Source organism: Kogia breviceps, chromosome X (genome assembly GCF_026419965.1).
Source record: "Kogia breviceps isolate mKogBre1 chromosome X, mKogBre1 haplotype 1, whole genome shotgun sequence".
Taxonomy (NCBI): Eukaryota; Metazoa; Chordata; class Mammalia; order Artiodactyla; family Physeteridae; genus Kogia; species Kogia breviceps.
In genome coordinates this window covers 33,570,328-33,584,427 of record NC_081330.1, presented here as the reverse complement: position 1 = coordinate 33,584,427, position 14,100 = coordinate 33,570,328, and the positions used below count along the sequence as shown (strand labels likewise).

The 14,100-nt window shown below is 41.8% G+C and overlaps 1 protein-coding gene across 1 annotated transcript in view; it reads right to left on the bottom strand.

Annotated features, from left to right (window-relative positions):
• Nucleotides 1–9,374: 9,374 nt before the first annotated feature.
• LHFPL1 (LHFPL tetraspan subfamily member 1) overlaps nt 9,375–14,100 on the bottom strand; it is a 40,677-nt gene continuing 35,951 nt past the window's right edge. Inside the window, exon 3 of the mRNA XM_059050125.1 lies at nt 9,375–9,556. Coding sequence (XP_058906108.1) covers nt 9,375–9,556 — 182 coding nt within the window. The remainder of the gene's footprint in view (nt 9,557–14,100) is intronic.

Sequence of the window (14,100 nt, the reverse complement as noted above, 5' to 3'; positions counted from 1 at the left end):
ATGCTTTTGGAAATAGATCCTACTGTTCCCATCACTTCAGATACTAGTACAGTCCTTGACTTTAGACCACAAAACAGTAAATTTACAGTTATGGTAGAGCACTTTCTTGGGAGCAAATTCTCCCTCATGGTTGGTCCGAAGAATGGAAACTGTTTTGTTGTTGGTTTTACAGAAGTGCTCACTGGTGTGTAGCAGTGGGTGGTGACCATTTACATTTCACAAGTTCCCCGAAACCCCAAATCTCTTTGAGCTGCTGATTTTGAAAGTACTTCCATTTATCTAAATGCTCATGATTTGTCTATTATTTAGAAATAAAATAGGTTTCTGGCTATTGTCACATTTGATAGTCTAAAATACAAATTCAAAGAGAAAATTGTGCACAAGTGAAGACGTGAAAGCAGGATATGTTAAAGTTATGGTGCAGGGCTTCCCTGGTGGCGCAGTGGTTGAGAATCCGCCTGCCGATGCAGGGGACACGGGTTCGTGCCCCGGTCCGGGAAGATCCCACATGCCGCGGAGCGGCTGGGCCCGTGAGCCATGGCCGCTGAGCCTGCGCGTCCGGGAGCCTGTGCTCCGCAAAGGGAGAGGCCACAACAGTGAGAGGCCCGCGTATCGCAAAAAAAAAAAAAAAAAAAAAAGTTATGGTGCAGCTGGGAATCAGGTTGAACAGAGGGCTACTGCCCATGCATTGCTGTGATTTCCAGAAAAGGGGTGTGCATTATTCTTCAGAACCCAACCCAATAGAAATATGATTATGTTTGAATGGTAGTATGCCAGCCCTGCAAATGATAATAGTCCTTGAAACTTAAGGTGTGAGAGGATTCTAGCCTAAAAGCAACCAGGGAAAGACCAATTACTGAGGATGGCCCTCATATATACCTTCAGCCTATATCTGAGTTATTCTTTATATTTATGCATATATACCATGGATATTTACATGGATTCTTTTGAGCTTCCCAACTACCCTGTAAAAGGAATGGCTATGCAAAAAAAGAAAAAGAAAAAACCTCTTTCTAAATGTGCTAATTGAAAACAACCTTAGTCTGGCAAGAGTTTAGAGTTAGGAAAGGCAATTTTGTTGTTAATGAGTTAATGTTCTACACTACTGCTGACTCAGACCTAAAAGTATGGTGTGGAGATGTGCTCGTCCTGGCTGAGAGAGCAAAACTGTGAAAGAGCTTAGAGATCTGTGGGGAAGTATGCTGTCAGAGAAAGGAAAGCTTGTATAACAATGAGATAGGTCCTTTTCCCTAGGTTGTATTCCAAAGAGTTTATTTAGAGTTTGGTTCAGAATCCTGGAATGCTACTGAGTCAGAATTTTGTATAAATAATGAGAGTGTATAAATAATGAGAGCGTATAAATAATGAGAGTGTGTCTGACCTAGAAAAGAGAGATGAAGTGTATAAAGTTCAGCCAAAAAGAGCCTTGCATTTGGGCACAGGGAGCAAGGAAGCCGAGACAGAAATGTGGCATTAGACTGGGGGAAATAGAGACTTTACTCTTACAGGGCGCACACAAAATCTCACATGCTCCAGGACCCAGGGCAAAAGCAGTAGTTGGATAGGAACCTGGGTCAGACCTACCTGTTGGAGTGTCTCCCGGAGAGGTAGAAGGCAACTGCAGCTCACCCTGGGAACATAGACACTGGCGGCAACCATTTTCGGGAGCTCCACCCTCTAGCTTATTAGCCCCAGGACCAAGCCCTACCCTGGCCCAACAGCCTGCAGGCACCAGTGATGTGATGCCTCAGGCCAACTAACTAGCTGGGCAGGGACACCTCCCCAGCCCGCAGCAGACAAGCTACCTAGACCCCCTGAGCCCACAGCTGCCAACTCTGGACATGGCCCTGCCCACCAGAGGGCCCAGGACCCAGCTCCACCCACCAGGCCAGAATCCCCTGGGCCTTGGCCCCACCCTCCAGGAAGCTTATTCTAGCCTCTGGACCAGCCTCACCCACTAGGGGGCAGACACCAGACGCAAGAAAACCATAGTCCTACAGCCTATGGACCCATCCTGCTTATCAGTAGGCCAGACCCTGCCCTTAGACCAGCTGGTCCTGGATACCTTTCACTTTGGCCAACTAGCAGAATAATACAAGCTTCAGGACACTCCAGACCCCATACTCAACTGTGTCAAGAAGTTCTCCCTCTCCACCATCAGTGATTTAACACCTACTCTTGTTACCCCAGGCCCTGCAACCAGACTTTAGGACCCAGTTCTGCCTGCCAGTAGTCTAGCACTAACCCCAGGACCTGGCTTCACCCACCAGTGGGTGGGCAACAGCCCAAGAGTCTTCTGGACACTGACTCTGCCCACTAGTAAGCCAGCATTAGCCTAGAGTTATTACTTTAGGAGTCATCAATATTTAAGTCAGTGGTTCTCAATCACAGCTGCACATAAAAATCACATAGTGACCTAAAAATTTATATATGTCCAGGCCTTACCCTAAACCAATTAAATTAGAACCTCTGAAAGTGGGCCTAAGCATTTGAAGTTTTAACTCTCCAGCTGATTCCAATTTGCAATCACCATTGAGAACCACTGGCATAGATCAGTGCTTCTCAAACTTTAATGAATATGAATCACCTGGGGATTTTGCTAAAAGGTAGATTATGATTCAGTATGCCTGGGGTGGGGCCCAAGATTCTAAATCTCTAACGCACTCCCATGTTTTTGGACTATAGCTCACACTTTGAGTAGCAAGGGTATAGATAACATTTAAAGCCATGAAATTGGATGAACTCATCAAGGGAGTGGGTATACACAGAAAATGCAAGAACAGTTATTGTTTTACTTTGTCAACAGTTGGGACCAGGCAGATTATTAAATTTAACAAGGATTAATTAAGATTTTGTCAGGCAAATATATTACAGGCTGAGCAGGGGGCAAAAGAGTGTCACATTTATTCAAGAGGTGATTACATTGATGAAGTATGGACTTTGGATTGGGTAAGTAGGATGGGATCAAAGAGTTGATAGAGTGGAGATATTAAAAAACATGAGCTGAAAGAATAAGAAGTGTGGTCAGGAATGGGAGGCTGGAAATCTGGATTTTGGTGCTGGTGCACTTATTGCCAATGTCAAAAGTGGGAGCAGCAGAGCCTGAATGAAGAAAAATATCATCGGAGGTAAAGGAAGTCAAAGAACTGAGAGGCCAAGAAGTTGGCAGAGTGGTTCATGTGGATGTTAAAGTTTCCAAAAGGATGACAGAAATAGGAATGAAAAAAAAAAGAAAGTGAGCCAGGTGCTGAAGTCTTCAATGAATGAGAGATGACAAGGGGGTCAGCAGATGATGTCAACAATGAAGATGGGATACTATGGTCTAACAGCCCCCAGAGTCTGACTCAGTTGGACTGGGGTGGGACATAAGCATCAAACTTTAAAAAAAAATCTTCTCGGAACAATCTAATGTGAACCAGGATTCAAAATTACTGTGTTAGAATAATCAGTGCAAAATGAAAGGTATTGGGCCACTGGATGGTACATGCCTTCTATAGATCCTGGGGTGTGCAAAGGCCAAGAGCAGATAGGAGATGCTGTCTTAGAAAGTTTTGTAAACTCAGAGAAGTAACTTGCCCAAGGACACATAGCTTGGAAATGTCTGGGCTGGGATTCAAACCTTGATCTGTCTGACTCCAAAACCAAACCTGAACTGTTTTCACTTTACCATGTTGTCTGGGGCGGGGAAGTGGGGGGCAGTATTTTAGCTCGATATACAAAGAGATATCTCGGAAAAAAAAATGCAAAGTTTCCCCAAATGGGATTCTAATAAGCCACAGTGGAGGGAGGCAATGTGTCTCTGGAATGATTCCCATGTTTACCTCTTCATCTACCCCTCTTTATTCCCCTTGATCTTTCTACCAGCTTTGTTTCCTTTCTGTAGTTATCACCACCTCTTCAGGAAGTAGAGGCACTACATGAAAAGAAGCCAACATCATGGCATGCCCTCATGGATGCCAGGTGGCCTTGATGCCCTCCTCTCCCAAGTACTGTTCTCTGGAGTCTCCTTTCTGGAGAGGGAGGAAGAACCAGGATACAGTGTTGCAGTCAAAACCAAGCATTTGTCTCCCCCTACTTCTGCCTCCTGACATATTAGCAGCCCTGTATACTGAAAATCTAAATCATTTGTGTGCACACATAGCAACTGTTTATTTGCTGTTAGTTTTGAAGACTCAGTGGGGGTTAGATGCCTTTAGAGAAGAGATCAGCCCTGGGAGAGTCTAATCTCATAAGTAGATGAAATGAAAATTGAAGCTGAAAATACATCTCTCTATATCTAAAGAGAAGCCAGTAATAAATATCCTTCAAACTGCAGCCCCCCTCCAGATCAGAAAATGTTTTTAAACCAGGGACACAGAGCGGAGATGACTCCTTGTAAGGGTGCTGCCTTCTGTCTGCTAAAAAAGCTTTACTAGGTCTGGTTAGAGATTGATGGTGAGTTCTAGAAATAGCACAACTTTCCCCTCAAGCCACAAAGTATGTTGCCTGCCATCTTTTACAAAATGCATTCACTATTAGTTTTCTTGAAACTTCCATTTTTTTTCTCACTGACAGACTGCCTTGGGACTAAATACAATCCTGAAGCTTCTCCACATTAGTATTTCTACCAAGAGTGAATGCCAGATTGAAGACAGTGTCCTTATCACATTATGAAGGGGCCAGACCTCCCTCTTAGTCCAACTTGTTGGACAATTTATAAAGCCTCTGCTTGCCAGCAGCTTCTTCATCCCCTCATCCTCCTAGGGTTTCCCCTCATCCAATCCAAACCTCATATTACCACCTACTCTTGCAGAAGCTCAGAGGCCAGAGCCTGTCCATATTGGTTCAGGGCACATGTCCCTGCAAGGCAGGAACCCACTGCCTGGAAGTCATCAGCATCTGAAAATCAATGGAGGCAGCTACTGTCCTGGGAACAGGGATAAAGAGAGGTGACATTACAGAGAAGGCATCACTCAAGACAGACCTGAATGACTTGATACCTGCAGTATACCAAGGGCCATCCAAAGTGGAGAAATTGTAAGCCTACAGACACAGAGACATGCCAAATGGGTGAGTACTGTCCATCTGACATTCTTTCCTGAAGGAATATCCTGCTAAATAGACTCCTAAGAAATAATCAGTTGGTTTTGAGCTAGCCTGGATGAATAGCCTCCCACCTCTTACCCCTCTACACACGAGATCTAAGGGGTTCCAAGAGTCAGAAAGGACCCATGGTTAAGCACCCAATCTGTGTGCACAGGCGGGGAGCATGCCAGCCAGCCAGGCATGGGACAGACCACCGTCTCTGAGATCCTCACTTTGCTCCTTCAGCCCTCTCCCGACCCATGGGCTCTCCTTCCTCTCTGCTTAATAGCAGCCAGAGGAGGCAGGCTTAGCTTCCAAGAGCCTGCTCTAGGCCACAGGGGAAAAAAATAGGCTAGTCAGACATCTATGCAAAAACAATGTTTGGCAGGAAAGAAACCAGACACAGGCAGGGAGGAATTTAAATTCAAATTGAACAAGGGACTGGATCCCTCTTTGAATATAAGCCCCTGCAGGCCTGGTTTCTTCACAGGAGAAAAAAATCCCTTTTAAATCCTCTCCCTTTTCCCTGGAAGAGGGGAGGAAACTTGCCAACTAATACCTTGTACAAGGTGATAGTTCTTTTGGGCTTCCCTGGTGGTGCAGTGGTTGGGAGTCCACCTGCCGATGCAGGGGACACGGGTTCGTGCCCCGGTCCGGGAGGATCCCACATGCCGCGGAGCGGCTGGGCCCGTGAGCCATGGCCACTGAGGCTGCGCTCCGCAACGGGAGGGGCCACAACAGTGAGAGGCCCGCGTACCGAAAAAAAAAAAAAGGTTCTTTTGAATTAACCCCTTCCTGCTGAGTCTCCTGTCTAGGGTTAACTACTTTACAGTGTGTTCAGGTATCTGGGCCACAGAAGGCAGCAAAGCATTCACTTCCCGGGAAGCAACGTGTAAGGGAATGGTAGCAACGGGCGCTGAGAAAACCCGCTGAGCTGTTATTTTCCATGTGCCTCTCACACCCGCAAGGCCCATTCTCTGCCCTTCTACTCCATGCTCTGTGACGAAGGAGGCTGACCTCAATGGACTGTAGCAACAGCCTTTGTTGCCAGCTGGCATCTGGCTGGGTCTGGCTAATGGTGGGCATTGGAAGGAGATCAGAGAGCGGGAAGAGAGGGAGATAAAGGTTGTGTGCCCCTGTCTGCCTCCTAGCTGTGTTACATTTGGGCAGAGTTCACACTGTGCTACCTAAAGACACAGCTCTTATCAGGCAGCCCTTCTTGCATGGCTACAGTTCTTGCTGGGTTCCAATAACACAGTTACTTCCCCTTGTCCCTTCAGTCTTTGGGGTGATAACAGCTCCCCGCCATGCATCGCCTCTGTATGCCTCACCATCACTGTAGATTCCCTGAATTTCACCCACACCACCATAAATAGCCCCTTCATTAAGCTCAGCTAGGTAAACTCCTTGAGTATACCATCTCTTTCCTGCCAATACCCTGACTTAAACACATATCACTTTCACAAATCCTATCCCGCAGAATTCCAGAAGGTTCTCTAGCCTGAGAAGAAAGATCACCTGATCCGACTGCCTTTTCAAAACAGACTGATCTGCATTTCCTCAAACACCTGACATATTCTCCATACATCGAGCTCTCCTAAATTACGGTTGCATTATTGTGCCTACACAATAAAAATGAAGTTTGAGCCAGTTCCATTTTTGTTTTACCTGTTCTTAGTCATCTGTCTTGGGGAGAGGGGATGCTGCAAACCTAATTACAATGCTTTCCTCCCAGTGAGATATGTTCAACTTGCTTTACCTTAAACACTTAATCCAGTTCCATGGGGAAGATAATACTTGACATGAATCCGATCATCAGTTCCTTACTATCTGTTATTCCTATGGTATTCCCCATCTCGGTGATAGCCCACATCTCAGAGCGATCATACCAAAATTTTTACTTGTCCTCACCTACCATACCCATTAGACATCAAGTGCCATGGGATCTACTTCCTAGATATCTTTTTGAAATTTTAATATGCTCTATTTAACCTAATATACCCAAAATATTATCATTTCAACATTTACTCAGTATAAAATTATTAATAAGATATTTGAATTCTGGTATGTAACAAAATATTCTAAATATCTTCTTTCAAATTCATCCATTTGCTCCAGCTCCACAGTCACTATCTTAGTTCAGGACTTGATTTTCTTATACCTAGATTATTGAAATATCTATAGTCTCTCCCTATTTTCTTCCATTCTCCTCACATTAGCCAGACTGATCTTTGAAAAACACAAATATGTTCACATCACTTCCCTTTCAATGGCCCTCCTTTAGGATAAAATCCAAACTCCTTACTGTAGTGTAGAAGATCCCATTGGTATTTCCCTCTCCATCTTCAGCTTCTGCCTCCTCCCTTTTCACACCTCTGTTCATCATTCTTGTGACGGGGCCATGTTTTCTCATGTCTCCATGCCCTGCTTTCCACGTTCCCTTGTATGGTACACACTTAGCCTTTGCTGACTAACTCCCTCTATTCATCTCTCAGACTCATCTTAGGCATCATCTTTTCTAGAAATCTTTCCCATGAACCCCTTCACCCCAAGTTGGTTTAATATCCCCTCTATGTGATCCTTTAGCCCCCAGCCCTTCACTTGGTAGCATTTAACACACTGTTTGGCAATTATTTATGTACATGTCTGTCAATACCCTGTTACTTTTAGGGTGAGAAATTGTATCTTTTTTTCCCCCAGTAGTTAGCATAGAATGTGGCATACAGTAGGATATTCAAAAAGTATGTCCTGAATGAGTGATTAAATGAATGAATGAGCTCATGAATGGAGTATATGCTTGAATTCACTTACCTGCATAAGGCCGATATATGGACCCTGACCCTTCTTGGGATGGCATATAACTAATGAGAACATTTTTTGCCATTTCTCTCCTTCCAGGTAGGGCTGTTCCGGGCTGTACCAAAACCACTCTGGAGTGATTAAGAATAGAAAGAGATGAGCTGGCCTTTTGTGTCACAGTCCCTCGCTAGTCCCTAAAGCTATAGTTATGGAGCAATAGAGCTAGCCTGAATTAATTAGGGAGGAGTGGGGGAGACAAATTCTGTCCCTGAAAGACACCAAGTTCTTCTACACCATCCATCAGCCTTGAGCACAGATGGGATGGAGACCAAGCCTAAAAATACATCAGCTTCAGGTGACATCAGGACTCTGTTCTTTTATGTCTAATTCACCCCAGATGGAAGGGAAAGCACTTGATGAGTAGTCTTTGAAACAAGTGGAGAAATGTGTATCACACTAGGAATGACTATAGGGGCAAAAGGCCACTGTGGATTTCCTTGTCAATAAAAATGAACTCTAATAGGAATTTCAATAAGAAACCAGCAGAAACATCCTTGTCATCATCATTCTGAATTTGTGTTTATTGAGCACACAACAAATGCTAGTCTCTGCTCAGAACATTTCATGAACACCAGAAAATTTCTGTATCTATAAGGGACTAGGGAATACTTGCCACTATTTTGATGCCAGTCACCCAGCCAGAACACAGAATGAACTTTTATGAATATTCTAAAGCATAATGAGGAAGGGGTCTTAGACTATATGCAAGCATACTTGATTAGTGTTTTCCCCATTGGGAGTCACCCTCCCCATAAGCTTGCTCACAACCGGCAAGGAAGAAAAACAGGAAAAAAGAGGACGAGTCAAGGTATAGTCCCGAGAAAGTCACAAAAATTGGGGCAGTGGCATGCCATAGATGTTTGGAGATGGCAATAAGTATCAGGGGATGACCAAAGGAATGGAGTGGTAGGAACCAGCCCTGTCCATCTCATAGCCCCTTCATGCACAAGTGTTTTTACCCAAACTTAAAGCTTTGGGGTAAGTGATAGGAGCTGTAGAACTCTGAAGAGCTGCTTGACTGTGCAGTTACCTTTCAAATGAGGATATTTCTTATTATTTTGTATGAAAGAGCACTTTGGGAGTTGGGGGCTAGTGGGCACTCACCAGCTAGGTAAACATTAGAGAGAATTATTGTTCTTTTTTTTGGCCACACCGTAGGATCTTTGTTCCCCAACCAGGCATCAAACCTGCACCCCCGGCATTGGAAGCATGAAGTCTTAACCACTGGACAGCCAGGCAAGTCTGAGAATTATTGTTCTTGATGAATTTTATAAATAGCCACTGACCCACTGGTTTAAAGGGAACCAAAAATGAATGACTGGGGAGTTTAAAAGCATGCAAACACTGGGTTACACTACTGGCAAGTGGGTAGGAACTGGCCTAGTCTTAGTACCTCTTTTCAAGGCTCCCTTCCCTCCTCTTTCCCACCCTCTCCAGTCTTCTGCGAAAGCTCAAGGTTTGAGGCAGTGGTCAAGCTCCATGGCATAAGAATTGGTGTTCCTCATGATGCTCTCCACCAACATGACAGGCTTGGAGTGTCTTCCAGCAAAGCAAGAGAGCCAGGTGCAGATCAACATGGCTGCAGCTGCGCCACCTCCAGCACAGTAATATGCCCAGCCAAGCCGACAGGTACCTGTGGAAACAGGGACAGAGACATGAGGGTTAGAGCGTCTTCTTATACATTCTCTTTGAGATGTTAGGGTTAAAGTGAGAGTAGGAGACAGTGAATGCGAGTGGGCTTACTCTTTCCTCCCTTGCTGATGGCTGGTATTAGCTTCAGCAAGAGGTTATAAAATTTTATTCTGTTACAGTAGGAACCTGGGGGTGGTGTTGGTGGTGGCGGTGGTGGTGGTGGTGATGCTAATGACAGTGATGACAAGAACAACTTGATCAAGTGTCAAGAACTATGCTAAGCTCTTTAGACATATATTTCATTGATCATTGTAGTAACTATGAGTTAGCTACTCTTATTATCCCTGTTTTATACAAGATGAGGCAACCAAGGCACAGGTTCAGTTAATTGTGAAAAATCACAGAGAAAGTGGTAGGGTCGGGATATAAACCCTGGCTCATCTTGACTCTGAAGCTCCACAGTTTTAACCACACTGATATATTACAGTTCATGGACTGTTTTTAAAGAACTATATCCTGTATCGTCAGGAAATTTGCAGGCAAAATCGAATCCCTTGCTCCGTACCACGTATCTCTATCCTAACCTAATTTTTCAACATCCAGGGAGGAAATATGCATTGGAATCAAGGCCAAGCTTCTAAGGGGTAGTTTGAAGGATAATGGGAAAGGTCAACTGCTCAAAAATATCCACCCCACAACTTGTCATTCATTCTACCAGAGGTAGATTCTTTCCTTTGAAGTGTTTGAGTTTTTTCAGAGATCCGTCAGAAAAGGTCAATGCCCAAAGAAAGAGAGCTATTATATTACAAGGGATCAGAGTAATAAATAACTGCTAAAATCAAGTGCTTAAGCAAATAGGACTCCAGAAATTGGAGTAGACATCCAGTGATACAAAATTGCAGAGGAATTCTGAGAAAAAAAGGTGGGCAGTGACTTTCACCTACCTCACAGTCTTGCAGAAAATGAGTCCTGACTATAGTCAGTCAGGTGGGGATGTCAAGACTGACCTTCATGAAAATTTACTTTTTTTAAATTGAAGTATAGTTGATTTACAAGATTATATTAGTTTCAGGTGTACAGCATAGTGACTCAGTATTTTTACAGATTATACTCCATTAAAAGTTATTATAAGATAATGGCTATAATCCCCTGTGCTATAGAATATATCCTTGTTGCTTCTCTATTTTATACACAGTAGTGTGTATCTCTTAATCCCATACCCCTGTCTTGTCTCTCCCCACTTTCCTCTCCCCACTGGTAACTAAGTTGGTATTCCATACCTGTGAGTCTGTTTCTGTTTTGCCATGTACGTTCATTTGTATTATTTTTTTAGATTCCACATATAAGTTACACCATACAGTATCTGTCTTTCCCTGTCTGACAAACCACTGAGCATAATATTCTCTAGGTCCATCCATGTATCTGCAAATGGCAGAATTTCATTCTTTTTTATGATGGAGTAATATTCCACTGTATGTATATGTATGTGTGTGTGTGTGTGTATATATATATATATATATATATATATATATATATATATATACCACATCTTCTTTATCCATTTATCTGTTGATGGACATTTGGGTTTCCTCCATATGTTGTCTATTATAAATAGTGCTGCTATGGACATTGGGGTGCATGTATCTTTCGGAACTAGTGTTTTTGTTTTTTCCTGATATATACCCAGGAGTGGAATTGCTGGGTCATATAGTAGTTTTTTGAGGACTCTCCAAACAGTTTTCTATAGTGTCTACAGCAATTTATATTCCCACCAACAGAGTACAAGTGTTCCTTTTTCTCTATATCCTCACCAACATTTGTTATTTGTAGACTTTTTGATGATAGCCATTCTGACAGGTGTGAGGTGATGTCTCATTGTTTGTCTGACTTGAATTTCTCTGATAATTAGCAATATTGAGTATCTTTTCATGTGCCTGTTGGCCATCTGTATGTCTTCTTTGGAAAAATGTCTATTCAGATCTTCTGTACAATTTTGTCTAGGTTGTTTCCTTTTATGATATTAAGTTATATGAGATATTTGTATATTTTGGATATTAACCAGTTGTAGGCCATATCATTTGCAAATATTTTCCTCCATTTCATAGGTTGTCTTTTTATTTTGTTGATAGTTTCCTTTGCTGTGCAAAAGCTTTCACATTTAATTAGGGTCCCATTTGCTTATTTTTGCTTTTATTTCTTTTGCCTTGGGAGACAGATACAAAAAAGACATTGCTACAGTTTATGTCAAAGAGTGTTCTGCCTATGTTCTCTCCCAGGAACTTTATGGTTTCAGGTCTTACATTTAGATCTTTAATCCATTTTGAGTTTATTTTTATATATGGTATGAGGAAATCTTATCGTTTTACATGTAGCAGTCCAGTTTTCCCAGCACCAGTTTTTTTAAATAGTTTACATTTCTTTATTCTCAAAACAAGATCACAAGACATTTGTTATAAGTTACTGGGTAGATTAGTTCTTTTTTTTCACATCTTTATTGGAGTATAATTGCTTTACAATGGTGTGTTAGTTTCTGCTTTATAACGAAGTGAATCAGTTATACATATACATATATCCCCATATCTCTTCCCTCTTGCATCTCCCTCCCTCCCACCCTCCCTATTCCACCCCTCTAGGTGGTCACAAAGCACTGAGCTGATCTCCCTGTGCTATGTGGCTGCTTCCCACTAGCTACCTATTTTACATTTAGTACTGTATATATGTCCATGCCACTCTCTCACTTTGTCCCAGCTTACCCTTCCCCCTCCCTGTATCCTCAAGTCCATTCTCTAGTAGGTCTGCGTCTTTATTCCCGTCTTGCCCCTATGTTCTTCATGACCTTTTTTTCCCCTTAGATTTCATATATATGTGTTAGCATATGGTATTTGTTTTTCTTTCTGACTTGCTTCACTCTGTATGACAGACTCTAGGTCCATCCACCTCACTACAAATGACTCAATTTCGTTTCTTTGTATGGCTGAGTAATATTCCATTGTATATATGTGCCACACCTTCTTTATCCATTCGTCTGTTGATGGACACTTAGGTTGCTTCCATGTCCTGGCTATTGTAAATAGAGCACAGCACCACTTATTAAAGAGACTGTTGTATATTCTTGCCTCCTTTGTCATGAATTAATTGACCATAAGTGTGTGGGTTTATTTCTGGGCACTCTATTCTCTTCCATTGACCTATGTGCCTGTTTTTGTGCAAGTACCATGCTGTTTTGATTACTGTAGCTTTATAGTATAGTCTGAAATCTGGGAGGGTTATACCTCCAGGTTTGTTCTTTTTTCTCAAGATTGCTTTGGCAATTTGGAGTCTTTTGTAGTTCCATATGAATTTTAGGATTATGTGTTCTAGCTCGGTGAAAAATATCGTGGATATTTTAATAGGGATTGCATTAAATCTGTAGATTTCTTTCTCTCTGTGGTATAGCCATTTTAGCAATATTAATTCTTCTAATTCAAGAGCATGAAATAGGTTTCCATTTCTTTGTTTCATCTTCAATTTCCTTCATCAATGTTTTATAGCTTTCAGAGTATAGGTCTTTGACCTCTTTGGTTGAGTCTATTCCTAAGTATTTTATTCTTTTTGATGCAATTTTAAAACTGATTTTTTTTTTACTTTCTTTTTCTGACAGTTCATTAACAATGTATAGAAAAGCAACAGATTTCTGTATATTAATCTCATATCCTGAAACTTTATAGAATTCACTTATTAGTTCTAATCATTTTCTGGTGGAGACTTTAGGGTTATCTCTACGTTGTATCATGTCATCTGTAAGTAGTAACAGTTTTACTTCTTCATCCCAATTTGGATTCTTTTAATTTCTTTTTCTTGTCTAATTGCTGTGGTTAGGACTTCCAATACTATGTTAAATAGAAGTGACAAGAGTGGGCATCCTTGGCCTGTTCCTGAGGATTTCAGCTTTTCACTGTTGAGTATGATGTTAGTTGTGGGTTTGCTGTAAATTATCTTTATTATACTGAGATACGTTCACTCTATACCCACTTTGATGAGAATTTTTATCATGAATGGATATTGAATTTTGTCAAATGTTTTTTCTGCATCTTTTGAGATGATCATGTGATATTTATCCTTTCTTTTATTAATTCATGTATCACATTGATTGATTTGTGAATATTGAAGTGTTCTTGCATCCCTGGAATAAATCCCACTTGATCACGGTGTATGATACTTTTTATATATTGTTGAATTTGGTTTGCTGATATTTTGTTGAGGATTTTTGCATCTATGTTCATAAAGATATTGGCCTGTAATTTTCTTTTTTTTTTTAGTATCTTTGTTTGCTTTTGGTATCAGGGTAATGGTGGCCTCATAGAACGAATCAGAGAGTGTTTCCTCCTCTTCAAGTTTTTGAATAGTTTGAGAAGGATAGGTATCATCTTTTCTTTATACGTTTGATACAATATCAATATGTTTGATACTTCCCATGTGAAGCCATCAAGTCCTGGACTTGTTTGCAGGGAGTTTTTAAATTACAAATTCAATTTGACTACTAGTGATCAGTCTGTTCAAATTATC